General features: G+C 36.1%; 1 protein-coding gene across 2 annotated transcripts in view; it reads right to left on the reverse strand.

The window, feature by feature from the left end:
* CENPE (centromere protein E) overlaps window positions 1-12,084 on the reverse strand; it is a 92,363-nt gene extending 80,279 nt beyond the window's left edge. For both annotated transcript variants that reach the window (XM_010363334.2, XM_030924315.1), the window contains exons 1-11: window positions 11,940-12,084; window positions 10,433-10,524; window positions 9,834-9,923; window positions 9,592-9,710; window positions 8,574-8,693; window positions 8,064-8,145; window positions 7,841-7,908; window positions 7,693-7,758; window positions 4,005-4,056; window positions 1,397-1,484; window positions 953-1,082 (exon numbers count right to left, since the gene is read on the reverse strand). In XM_010363334.2, coding sequence (XP_010361636.1) covers window positions 953-1,082; window positions 1,397-1,484; window positions 4,005-4,056; window positions 7,693-7,758; window positions 7,841-7,908; window positions 8,064-8,145; window positions 8,574-8,693; window positions 9,592-9,710; window positions 9,834-9,923; window positions 10,433-10,524; window positions 11,940-11,995 — 963 coding nt within the window. In that variant the 5' untranslated portion in view covers window positions 11,996-12,084. The remainder of the gene's footprint in view (window positions 1-952; window positions 1,083-1,396; window positions 1,485-4,004; window positions 4,057-7,692; window positions 7,759-7,840; window positions 7,909-8,063; window positions 8,146-8,573; window positions 8,694-9,591; window positions 9,711-9,833; window positions 9,924-10,432; window positions 10,525-11,939) is intronic.
* Window positions 12,085-12,334: the final 250 nt, after the last annotated feature.

The following is a 12,334-nucleotide window of genomic DNA, read 5'->3' on the forward strand; positions in this document are numbered from 1 at the left end:
AAGATAACTCTCCTTCCTTTAAACTCTATACTAGTTATTAACCACTTAACTACTAAAATTATGTTGCAAGACAAGTGTTATGTGTCTTGTCACAGAATTCATTAATTCTGTTAAGCTAGGGACACTAGTTTCTCTTTGCACCTCTGATAGTACCTTGATCTGGTGCTCAACATCTATTTAAAGCAATGTTTCTCAGAGTACAAGTACCATAAGTAACTTTAGGTGGGTATCCGAAGGTGACCATTAGATAACACTGAATCCTTCATTGAGAAAGCTACCCTGCTGACATTTCTCATTTTTCTTGAGACATAGTTTTGCTCTTGTTGCCTAGGCTGGAGTGCAATGGCACGATCTCGGCTCACTGCAACCTCTGCCTCCTGGGTTCAAGCGATTCTCGTGCCTCAACCTCCCCAGTAGCTGGAATTACAGGCACGTGCTACCACACCTGGCTAATTTTGTATTTTTAGTAGAGAAAGGGTTTCTCTATGTTGGTCAGGCTGGTTCCTTTCCTTTTTAAAATAGAAAATGTAGGCCTTAGGCTCAGAGCAAATGAAGGCAACAGTTAACTACCAGGAATTTCAGAATTATTTTGTTATACAGACAGACACACAATTTTTTTTGTTACCTTCTATTTGCGGCAAGTAATAATAGTTTCCTATTGATAGGACTAATATTAAAGTTTCCTTTTACAATAAATTAAGTACAAAAAGAGAGTTATTTAAAAAAATATCAAGTCAATTTCAGTAAAATAGTGTTGGATGTGGCAAAAACTGTGAGGGTAAGATACAAATAATTGAAGTCTGGCAAAATTAAATTAAGAAATGCTATTTAGTAGACAACATATCGATTGTAACAGGTGTGTTAATTTAAAAAACTTTGCTTAATTTTAGTAATTTTTTCTGCTTCAAGTTGATCTTCCCCCATATTAAGCTGAGATAAAAATCAAACTCACCTGGAGAGTAGTAAGGGTTTCATCAAAAGATACTGGAGTAATTGTGCAGATAATACGTGTCTTTGCGTTTCCTCCCAAGGAATTCTGGAGAATTCGTGTTAACTTGCTATCTCGATAATTTATGAAACCGCTTAGCAAGGAATAAGTTTATGGGTGAAAAAGATTGAGAATGTTTATATAACAAAGTAGTTGGTTTTTAATGCAGAACTCTTAAATCAGCCACAGTTTCAAAAATTAGTTTACAGGTTATATGAGGCAGATTAAAACTACTAACTAAAAAATATTTAAAACAGAAAGTAAATTCAATAGATTATAGTTGTATGTATTAGCTTTTGAATATATGGAAAAAAATCAGTACATTTGAGTGTCATTGAAATATTGCAATGTTCAACCTAATGAAAAAGGTAAGAATTAGTAGGTAAGTACACAACGGGATAAACTTACCCAACCTGTCCATCACTAAGTTTCTTGATCACTTGTCCCAAAATAAATAAGCTTCGATTTATATTACAGCCTTCCTTGAGTCGCACACCTGCATTTATTAAACAAATACGAAAACCAAACTTGACTCCTTTTCTAGATGATAAACTTATTTATCACTAAGTTAATGAGAGAAATTGGAGGGCAGATGCTAAAGTCTATGCCCTCGTTTAGAGATGAGCCCATCTTTAATATCAGTGGTAGAAGGAGCTCTTTCCCTATTGGTCCCACTTCAAGTGAACCTGAGAAAAATAGTAAAAAGAAAAAAATGAAGAGGGAGGGAAGAATGTGGGGGAAAAAAGACTTCTTTCCTGAAAGAGCTTCTCTAGCTCTTCGGTTCAAATCAATTTTTTTTTTCCAACATCGAAATATAGGCAACTATGAACTTATAAGCAAATTAACCTCTAATTTCTCATTTTTAAATTGTTAATATGCTTACATGGTTCAAAAAGTTTTTTAAAAAAAAGTACACTTTGAAAAAGCTCCCTTCCACTTTTATCCCATATTCAACCAGTTCCTATATCTCTGCCAGGACACCACTGTTATTATTCTTTAGAGATTTTTAAAAATACAAGTTCATATATATTTATTTCCTTCTTTCTTCACTGATATCAATAGTAACAGACCACATATACTATTTTGCACTTTGCTTTTTTTCACTTGGCAACATATCTTGGAAAAATTTCCATATCGGTAAACATTGATCTTTTTCATTCTTTCTTAAAGTATAAAATTCCATTTTACGGCTGCATCAGACTTCATTCACCCACCCCATCCACCCCGTTGAAGGACATGTAGGTTTTCAATCTACTGCCTATACAAAAAAAAATTGCAAAAAATAACTTTGAACAGATGTTACTTCACAGGTGCATTAATTAGCTACTGCTGTAACATTACTACCTAACCAACCAGCTAACACAAGCATTTATTTTTTGTTCACAGGTCTGAGGAGGGACTGGTTTGGTGGATGTAGGCTAGGCTCAGTTGAGTGGCTCTACAACAGGCTGCAGGACGAGCTCAAGTCTGTTGAACAAACTTCTAATCTTCCTTGGATCAGCAGCTCTTTTAATGGCAAGAGTGCAGGTGCAAGCTAAACCATTTAAGCCTTATGAACTATTCACTTACATCTTTGCCCAGTTTTTTGTTGGTTTCTTTTAAACTTTTAAGGCATCTGGACTTTGTATCAGTTACAAAAGGGTTTTCCCACTGTAAGTTGACTTCCAATAATTTTTATAGTTTTTTTAATATTGAAATTTTTGAGCCACTTTTAATGCATTCCTTGGTATATGATATATGGATAATTTTTTTTTCCCAAATGGCCATCAATTAATGAATAATCTATCTTTTCTTCACATATTTGAAGGACCATTTTTATTGTATTCTAACTTCCGTATGTATTCAGGACTCTTGATGGATTTTCTATTCTATTCCACCAGGCTGACAATTCACATAGTTTTATTACTATGGCATTATAATATGTTTTACTATCTTATAGTAAGATAGTAAAATCTTAAATTCCACTTTCTGCTTTTTGGAATTTTCCCGGCTACTCTCGTCTGTTTTTATGTTTCCGTACAAATTTTAAAATCATCTTACCTAGTTTAAACATGAAAATGTACTCTTCATATTTTTATTACGATTGTGTTAAATCTAGAAATTAACCCAGAGGCCTGATATCCTTGTGATTTTGAATCTTCTACATCTAAGTATGCTTTTCCATTTTTTCAAGTATTTGTTTGTGTCCTTCAAGTCTGATTTACAAGTTTTCTTAGGCCGGGTGTGGTGGCTCACACCTGTAATCCCAGAACTTTGGGAGGCCGAGGTGGGTGGATCACTTGAGGTCAAGAGTTGAAGACCAGCCCAGGCAACATGGTGAAACTCTGTCTCTACTAAAAATACAAAAATTAGCTGGGCGTGGTGATGCATGTCTGTAATCCCAGCTACTTGGGTGGCTGAGGCACGAGAACTGCTTGAGCCCAGGAGGTGGAGGTTGCATTGAGCTGAGATCGTGCCACTGCAGTCCAGCCTGGGAGACATAGTGACAGTCTGCCTCAAAAAAATTAAAACAAAACAAAACAAACAAAACATTTTCTTTATATCAGTCTTGTACAAATCTTTGTTGAGTTTCTTCCCAGGTATCACATCTTTTAGGTTATTATAAACGGAGTCTTTCTGTCTACTAAATATTTTAACTGGTTTTTATTAATATTTTAACTTTCTAAAATTAAATTAGTATCTGTATATTAATTTTGTACCCCACTATCTTTCTTAATTTCCTTATTTTGAAAGTTTAAATGGCTTTTATGGAATTCTCATGGGCTTTCCTGCTGTACAATACCATCAATTGTATAATTTTCATTTTTTAATTGATGCTATTGTAGACTAAAATAAAAACCAGATACAGATGCTGATTTCTATGTTAAAAGACTTTTATCAGAAAAATCATCATTAATGAATATTATTAATAATGAATATAATTACTTTATCAATTTCTAAAAATGCCTGGTAATACTTTTTAATTCTGTAAAACAGGAAGACACTAAGACTAACATATTTCATGAGTTTTAATTACCTTCAGCTCCTGTTTGAGCAGCTCTTTCACTGCCTGCAAGATCAACCAAATTCTGTAAGATAGATAAAAATAAATCTTTAGGGCAGATAATCTGAAATAATAAAATTCAAACTACTGAAAGAATATTTTTAATACATGGTATATCAGAATATTCTATCTGTATCCATGTCTCCCATGCTACTGTTTAGGCATTCCCTTTTTTCTCTGAGTCCAGCTGTTCTCTATCCGTTCCTTTCTTTATATCTTCCATAATGCTGCCAGTATAGTTTCTGTTTCCTATACAAAGTCGTCCAAAAACTTACTATGGCAAATATAATTCTTTATAAGCTGGCACTTGCATTGCTCCAACTTTGTATCTATCTATCCCTTATTCTTACCTCTAGTTGAACTACTCACTATTCCCCAAACACCCCATGTACTTCTACACCTTCAAGCACAAGCTTTTTGCTATTTCCTTTATTCAGTTAGTTATAATGTTCTAGTTGGTCTTTATTCTTTATTCAAGAACCAGGTACAAAGATTATCTCCTCAATGTAGCTTTGCCTACTTTATCCTTCCTCCCTGCCAGATCTCAGATGAACTGCTCCTTGAACTGCATAACCAGAACTCTTTATAAACATGACTTATAGATACAACTTACAGTTATAGCACTTATTTTGTTGGGCTAGTCATGTATGCTAGCTGCACTATGCTGTAGCAATACCATGACTTTACTGTGGCATCTTTAAGAGTTGGACCTCTCTTTCATTTCACAAATATTATTGAAAAGAAGTGGCTACTTATCATGCTCCAGGAAGTGCATCAGGTGCTAGGGCTACAAATAAATAAGATCTCTGCTCTCATGGAGCTTACATTCTACATAGAGGAGGAGGCTGGTGAGAAGAGATAAAAAGACAAATAAGAAACATGTTGTGATAAGTGTAACAAGAGATTATTTAAATATAGACCTGGAAAAGGGGCTAGTAGGTTTAGGTTCACGGGATTGGACAGCAGTGTAAGGCTTGTCATTAAGCTGAGATCTGAATGACCAGAGAAGAGGAAGCTGGTCCCAAAAAGATCAAGGGAAACAGTAGTCTAGACAAAAAGAAGAGCCAAAACATTTAAGTCACAAAGCAGAATGTGCTCAGTGTGTTCAAAAAAATAGAAAAGGCAGTGTGGAACAGTTGGTGAAGTGAAGACAGGAAAAGACAGAATAAGAGAAGCAGACAGGGGCCAGATTACGCAGGACTTTTTAAGTAAGATAAAAAACTCTGAAATGTTTAAATTCAATGAGAAGCCATTGCAGGGCTTTATGCAAGGGAGTAATAGAACCCTGCATAAAGCCCAGCAATGGCTTCCACAATGGATCCACTACGACTACTGGGTGGAGGATGGAGTGGGAAGGGGCAAGAGCAGCTGCAGGCAGCCCCATCAGGCAGCTGGGGCAGGAATCTGGGTGAGAGATAATACCAGCTTGGGTTAGGGAGGCGGCAGAGGAAACTGCTTGTAAGAGAAGCAGTGGAGGGATGTCTTGTTTATTTATTTTTTTGATCTCAGAGCCCAACACCATGCTCAGAACACAATAACGACTTAGTAAATAATGTGAGTGATTTGAAAGAAAGTCAAACCTTTAAGTTATTTCTCTCTGTGGAGATTTTTGAGACTAGGCAGGTAAATATGTATTACCAGTTCAGTCTGATTTTTCTTGCAGTGTCCACTACAGATGACACAGATACATAATAAAAGGGCAAAGTGGTAATGAAGGCAGCATGAGTGAAGGTTAAAGATGAAAACAAGCATTCATATTCAAAGATACTCACAGGCCCAACCTATGAGGGAGGAGTTCACTGAAGCAGAAGGAAATAAAGTTAGATTGGTTAAGAGTGTCCAAATCTTGCCCCGGGAAGTGACATACAAAAGCAGTGGTTAGTATATTAGAAATCCTTATTATGACTTCAAGAAACAAAGACAAGAGTCATGGAGACAAGGTTCCAGAAGACTGATGTAATTCAAGAGAGATGAGAAAGTAAACGAGTGTAGCACCCACGAGAATGTTCAAAGGTAGGATCAATAAGAAATGGGACAAGTGGACAAAGAGAAAGGCAGAAAAAGATGAGTCAAAATTGACTTGGGTGTCCAGCTTAGGCAGCTAGGATAATGCTGCTTTTACTGGAAATAAGGAATATTCACTATGGTAGGAAGAAAATAGTTTTGTTTTAGACATATTAAAGTTTGAGATATTGATGGGACACAATTATAACCATCTTTAGGAAGACATGAATTAGAATTCAGAGACTACAGATAAAATATTCGGCAGTCATCAACATGGAAATGATGACAGAATGTTTGAGAGCAAGAACTTAAGTAAGAAAGGCCACAGGATACCTCCAAGTTTTTTTTTTTTTTTAAATTTTTTTAGGAGGGTAGAGAAAAAGAAGCCGGGGTAGAAAACAGAGGAGTACAGCTAAGAGAAACTGGATATTATCATCCCACCAAGGCCAGGAGATAATCAGAAAAGAGCCACCTCTAAAGAGCCAGAGATGACTCCTTAGAGGAGACTTCTTTCCAAGAAGATTCTTAGTGTAAGTGGGTAGGCTGGAGGGTTGGAACAGATGGAACACCGATGACAGAGCATCAAGTAACATGAGGAAAATCATCAAGTAAATCACTGAATATGCCAAGAGTATTAAAGCTAAACTATTAAAAGTTAAAATTATATGAAATATCACAGTCTTGGATGAGAAAACAAAAGAGGTTAGGATTTGGTTTTTTATTGTTAAATTAAAACAAGATTAAAGTCTACTAAAATAAGTTATATAATTTTATAGCAAAATAGCTAAGGTGAAATTAGGATTGAATATTAAGTAATTAATAATCTAACTTTATAAAATCTGAAAATAAATAAACATATCATAGATTGCTTTTTTCCCTGAAGTTTCCTACTCAAATAATCTTAAATCATATCCCACATCAAGCTAAAGAATTTAGGCCCTAAAGATGCAGAATAAAGCAATATGGTAAATGGTAGAAAAGGAGCAAGAAAGAGAGCAATAATTTAGTGTGGCAAGAAGGAAGTGAAGGTTTACTTATGTGTTATATAAGAATGTTTGCATAATGCTTACATTTACTTATTCAACAAATCTATATTAGACATAAAATAGGTACAATGTGTTGGGGCTACAAGGATGAATGCAGTATCACTCCTCAATGGATTTACAGTCTAAAATACTATGTTTATAATACAAAATGTATTTTCTTATTGTACTTAAGTAAAACCTAAAATAATGTGATTACTTTTTAACCATCCAACCTAGATTTTTGTTGATCACGTTAAGTCTAAATTACATTGGCTGAGACTTTAAAAAAAGACCCTCAAATTCTAAGATGACTTAAATTGTTAAATGTGTATAGAAAAAAATTCTACTTCATTAATGGTTAGAAAAAACATCAATCCCTATAACCCTATAGCCCTGACATTTAAATTTTAGGAGATGGCAACCATGACAAAATAGGAAGAAAGATCTTCTGAATTTTTCCTACAACATTTTAGCTAAGAATTTGATGATACTGACAAGACTAAGCAGACAAGTTGTAGACTTCCTCCCACATTTAGTTCAGTTAATAGTTCTTATTAAACCAAACATCCAGCAGCTAAATTAAATTTTGTTTTGGCTCATACAGTGCATTATTATGGTTCATTAATACTCACCAAATGGGATACCTTAACAGATCCTTCACAATTAGAAGGTTCACCCTTCTCTCTACTTTCCAAAATCTAGATAGAAAAAGCAAGCTGTAGAAAAATTAGTGCATTCTTACTTGGAAGATCTAATAGATAGACAGAGAGAATTACCTACCATCCTAAAGATGGTATGAGAACGACTGCTTCTTTGATTCATTTTTGTTTCTCCATAATGCCTGTTCTCTGTAAAAATGAGTTATATTTCAGCTGCATATATATTAAAATCCACAGAAACACAATAATTTTTAACTTAAAGAAGTGTGATTTGAAGCCTAAATGTGCTTGATTGAAAAGACAGTTTTTACAAGTGTTTTTAAGAAATACGCATAAAGTCTTACTTTCTCCCTTTGTAATCCACTTCAAAGCCATTTCTGATGTATATACAACTTCTTCTGTGAGATCAGCAACATACACATTCCTCTGAAACAAGTTTAATTACAGAAAGATTAGAGAAATAGAAGTCACAAGTTTGCTTTTCAAAACAAGGTGCAAACTATTATAGAATTCATTTGTGAAAGTTAAAAGTGGCAAATGGAATCATAATTCTGTAGAAATATAACAAGTAATTCTATGAATACCCACAATTTATTTCATATACCAAAGTACATCAAATTCCAACCTGATACTTCCATCTTGCTATTTTTACACTTAAACCAAAATATTAGAGCTGTCAGTATTTGAAAACTATTCATGTTGTTTAAAAGATGAATATAAATACTTCAAAAAAACCCTCACATACTATAGAAATAGGAGACACTTTAAAAACTATAGAAATTACAGGTAAACGTTCAAGAACAATAAACCCAATAAGTAAGTCAATTTAAAGCTCCCTTAAGTCTGCTACTCACATTGACATCTTCTCGAATAATAAGAGGTTTCATTTTTTGAGTGCCACAGAGTAAATCTGTAATGGTTTCATTGTATATTTCCATGTAAGATACACGTAAGAGAAATTCCCTATCAGGAAACTAGAAGAAAAAAATTATATAAAAACACCAGGAAGCATCCAATTGTGAAAACCTAATACTAAATGCTCATGTGCTTAAAGAGGTAAAATGTCTGTAAAACAAATTAAGAAAACCCTTGGTTCTAATGTTGACAAAATAATAAACACAAAAATATAAAAGCATCGCTACAGAAATAATGAAAAGTGAAGTAACATAAAGCTGGGAGAACACCAACTCTAGGCTCAAACTCTAGGCTCAAACTAAAATCCTATCAAAAGACGTTCTTATTTTTTTTTCATTTTTGATATAAACATTTAATAAAATAGGGATGGGTGAATTTTTCTCTAATAAGATGGAGCACATCTGTCTCAGCAAAAAAGTCAATATGATGTTTAATGATAAGACACCAGAAGTATCCCCACTAAAGTTTCCCCACTGAAATCAGGAGCAAGACAAGAATATCTGTTATCACACTATAAGATGTTCTTATTTTAATAAAAATGCTAATTTTAAACCACCTCTTAACTAACTAGGTTGTCTATTCTGGCTTTCTGCTTCCCTTCTTTTTTTTTTTTTAACCTATAGCTACTTTCTACTGTTCCTTTATAGTCACTGATAGTTAAATGGTTAGGTGGAGCTAACCATGATAAAATTTTCTTGTTCCTTAATGCCTACTTTTTGTTCAGAGTATTATTGTTGCACAATTCAAGGGAAAGAATAAAAGAAATTTAAGTTTTATAAAGTAAGTTGTAGCGATAAAAGTGAATCTATGCTATGTCTTTCTTCTTTCACCATGGAAAATCAAACAATAACTGTAAATCTACTTCCTTTCATCTTTACAAGAGAAATACACTAAGACTCGTACCCAGTTTTAACTAGTTTTACCAGTACGTACTAGAAATCCAGTTAAGTTACTTACCTTCTTAATTTTTTGGAAAATGTCATGAATTGCCCTGGGTGTAACTCCCAAATGATCTTCTGAGCCCATCATGGTATATGTTTTTCCTGAAGCGGTCTGTCCATAGGCAAATATAGTACCTGCAAAAAACAAAACACACATATGCAAAGATTAAAAACAAACCTATAATGGGTAAAACTATGCATGCTTGTTGCACAGACGCCCAAGACTAAAATGTTTCTGCAACATTAGTGAATACAAACCATTGTAGCCTTGTATGGCAGAATCGATGATTGGTGCTGCTATTTCTTCATACACATTTTTGGTAGTTTCATTACCATGAAAGACACGATCTAAACAACAACAGCAACAACAACAACAACACAGAAGTTAAACCAAATGAATCAACTATGTTTTCATTCCAAATTAGTAATTATTCCTAAAAGTAAAACTGTCAGAATGTAGGATGATCAAGTATTTAAGACACAGTATTTTCTTCAACTTTTTGGTTCTCTGAAAATACCCTTCCCTAAGGTAAAATGAGTTCATTTACACACTCAAAAAATACACTACAAGTCAACTTTTCTATGTTCTTTCCAGAGTCAGTAAGGCATAGTGTTTGCACATGGGGGTCTGGAATCTACCTAGATGAAAATTAGGTAACTGTGATTATAACTGTTTTAAATACCAGTTGGTTACCTTACTTAAACACATGATGGATAAACAATTTTGTTTCCAGTGAAGCAGTTTGTAGAAGGCTTAGTCTAATCTTTAGTGACAACTCTAATATTACTGATTAGCCTTTTGTACTTTTAATAGCAAAAGGATAACACGGTAACTTTTTATGCTATTATAAGCTTACCAAAATTGAAGGATTTACTTCCATCAACTTGATAAATGGCATTATTGTCAGTTTTCCAGTAAACTTGGGCAGTTTCTCCAAGTGATTCTTCTCTAAAAGAATAAAAACACTGCATTTAATCAGTCATAAAAGTCATGTCTTAGGAGGGATAATTTAAAAGATTTCACCTTCCAAAGGATATTTTGAAAGATAATAATATGAGAGAATGAAAGAAAGTCCATCTTTGAGGATTCAAGTCTTAAATGGAGCTTTAGTGACCTCTTGCCCCCTCAAGTGTTTTCTTGTGAAGGCTTTCATTCTCACCCTCTCCCCCAGTACTGGTAAATGAAGGGATGGTTCAAAATGCAACACTGATTGTGTCTGTCTTGCTTAAAATTCTTAAAACTTTTTGGAAACTTATGAAATCCTCAGCATGGCACGAATCCTAGATCATGTCTTTTCTCTCTTCCATTTTCCTCTGAATTCCTAGATACATCCTAAGCTCTACCTGAAGGTCTTCCCCAAATGACAGATGTAACCTCTCTGTGCCTGGAGTACTCTGACTTTCCTTTCCATTAAGTAACATAGCCATTATTTCACTCTTGAAAAGTGTCAAGACTTTCCTGACACCAGTTCATTCCACAGAAGTTGTCTTCTCTCTGATGGGCTAATGATTCCTCTAGTAAACATTCTCCACCTGCCCATCATAACACTTGTCACAAAGTATCGTAATGGTTTCTTTATGCAGCGGTTTAAGGCATTAGATAACAAGATCCTCAAAAATAGGAGATTCCTGATCTTGGTATTTACATTTATTAAACCCCGTGTTCAATAAAAATTTCACACTCACACAAAGTGTTAGCATTTTGGGTCGAGGGCCAGAAGCCAGCGAAGCAAACTGACTTCATTTATTCCTCTTCCTGCTTTTTCTCCATAGTATTTATTACGTACATATCACCACTTAACATCTACATTTTCAACTTTACTTTCTGTCTCGCCCCATTAGAATGGAAGAACCACTGAGCAATGACAGGAGTGTCTGTGTAGTACAAAGGTACTAAAAAAATTGATAAATATTTGTAGAATGAATGAAGTCTTGAGTGACGACTGACCTCATTGTGACAAGACAGACTAGCTCTTGTCTTCAGGGGGTCTGAAGACAGCAGTTACGTGTAAAATGACTAACTGTGATTAGGGCTAGGAAGGCACGGTCCCATACGACTTCTCTAGGGCGGGGAATGGGGCAGGGAGGAGCAGACGCGGCAAGGCAGAGCAGCACAGAGGGGAAGGCCTGTAATGTCAGCGAGACTGAGTTAAATTTAAGTGAATCTCGCAGCTGGAAAGTATCTTCTAGATCTCCGATCCTCCCCCGTCACTTTACAGACCCTGAAACGGTGGCCAGCGGCCGAGTTACTAGACAGCAGAGCCGGGAAGCAGCGGCTCCTGGAAACGCCGCAGGCCTCGCCCCTCTGGCTCAGGGCGGCGCCGCAGGCCCAGCGGGCACCGGGCCGTGGTGTGGGTCCCCTACCTGCTGTTCAGCGGCCGCACTCGCACGCAGACGGCCACGGCTCCTTCCTCCGCCATCGTCTTAGGCTGAACAGGTCCCAGGAAAATGGCCAGGACCCTCCGCGGCCGATGCTTCAGGGCGCACGGGCAGCCCCGCCTTTAAATTTAAAATTTCCCAAACGCTGCATCTGATTGAGCCGTGGCCTCGTGACGTCATGGGCCATTCCACCTGCGGCGCAGCGCGGGGTACGCAAGGCGGGCGGCGGGACTACACCTAAACACGAGAGGGGATTTAAAGGGCCTGGCGGAGAGTCGCGGAAGAGGGTCGAAGGGAGGGGCGCCTGGGAGTTGGCGGAGAGCGGTGGTCCTGGAATACCAGAATACTGTAATCTGCCAAAAGCCAGCGAACATCATCCT

This window comes from Rhinopithecus roxellana, chromosome 2 (genome assembly GCF_007565055.1).
Source record: "Rhinopithecus roxellana isolate Shanxi Qingling chromosome 2, ASM756505v1, whole genome shotgun sequence".
NCBI lineage: Eukaryota > Metazoa > Chordata > Mammalia > Primates > Cercopithecidae > Rhinopithecus > Rhinopithecus roxellana.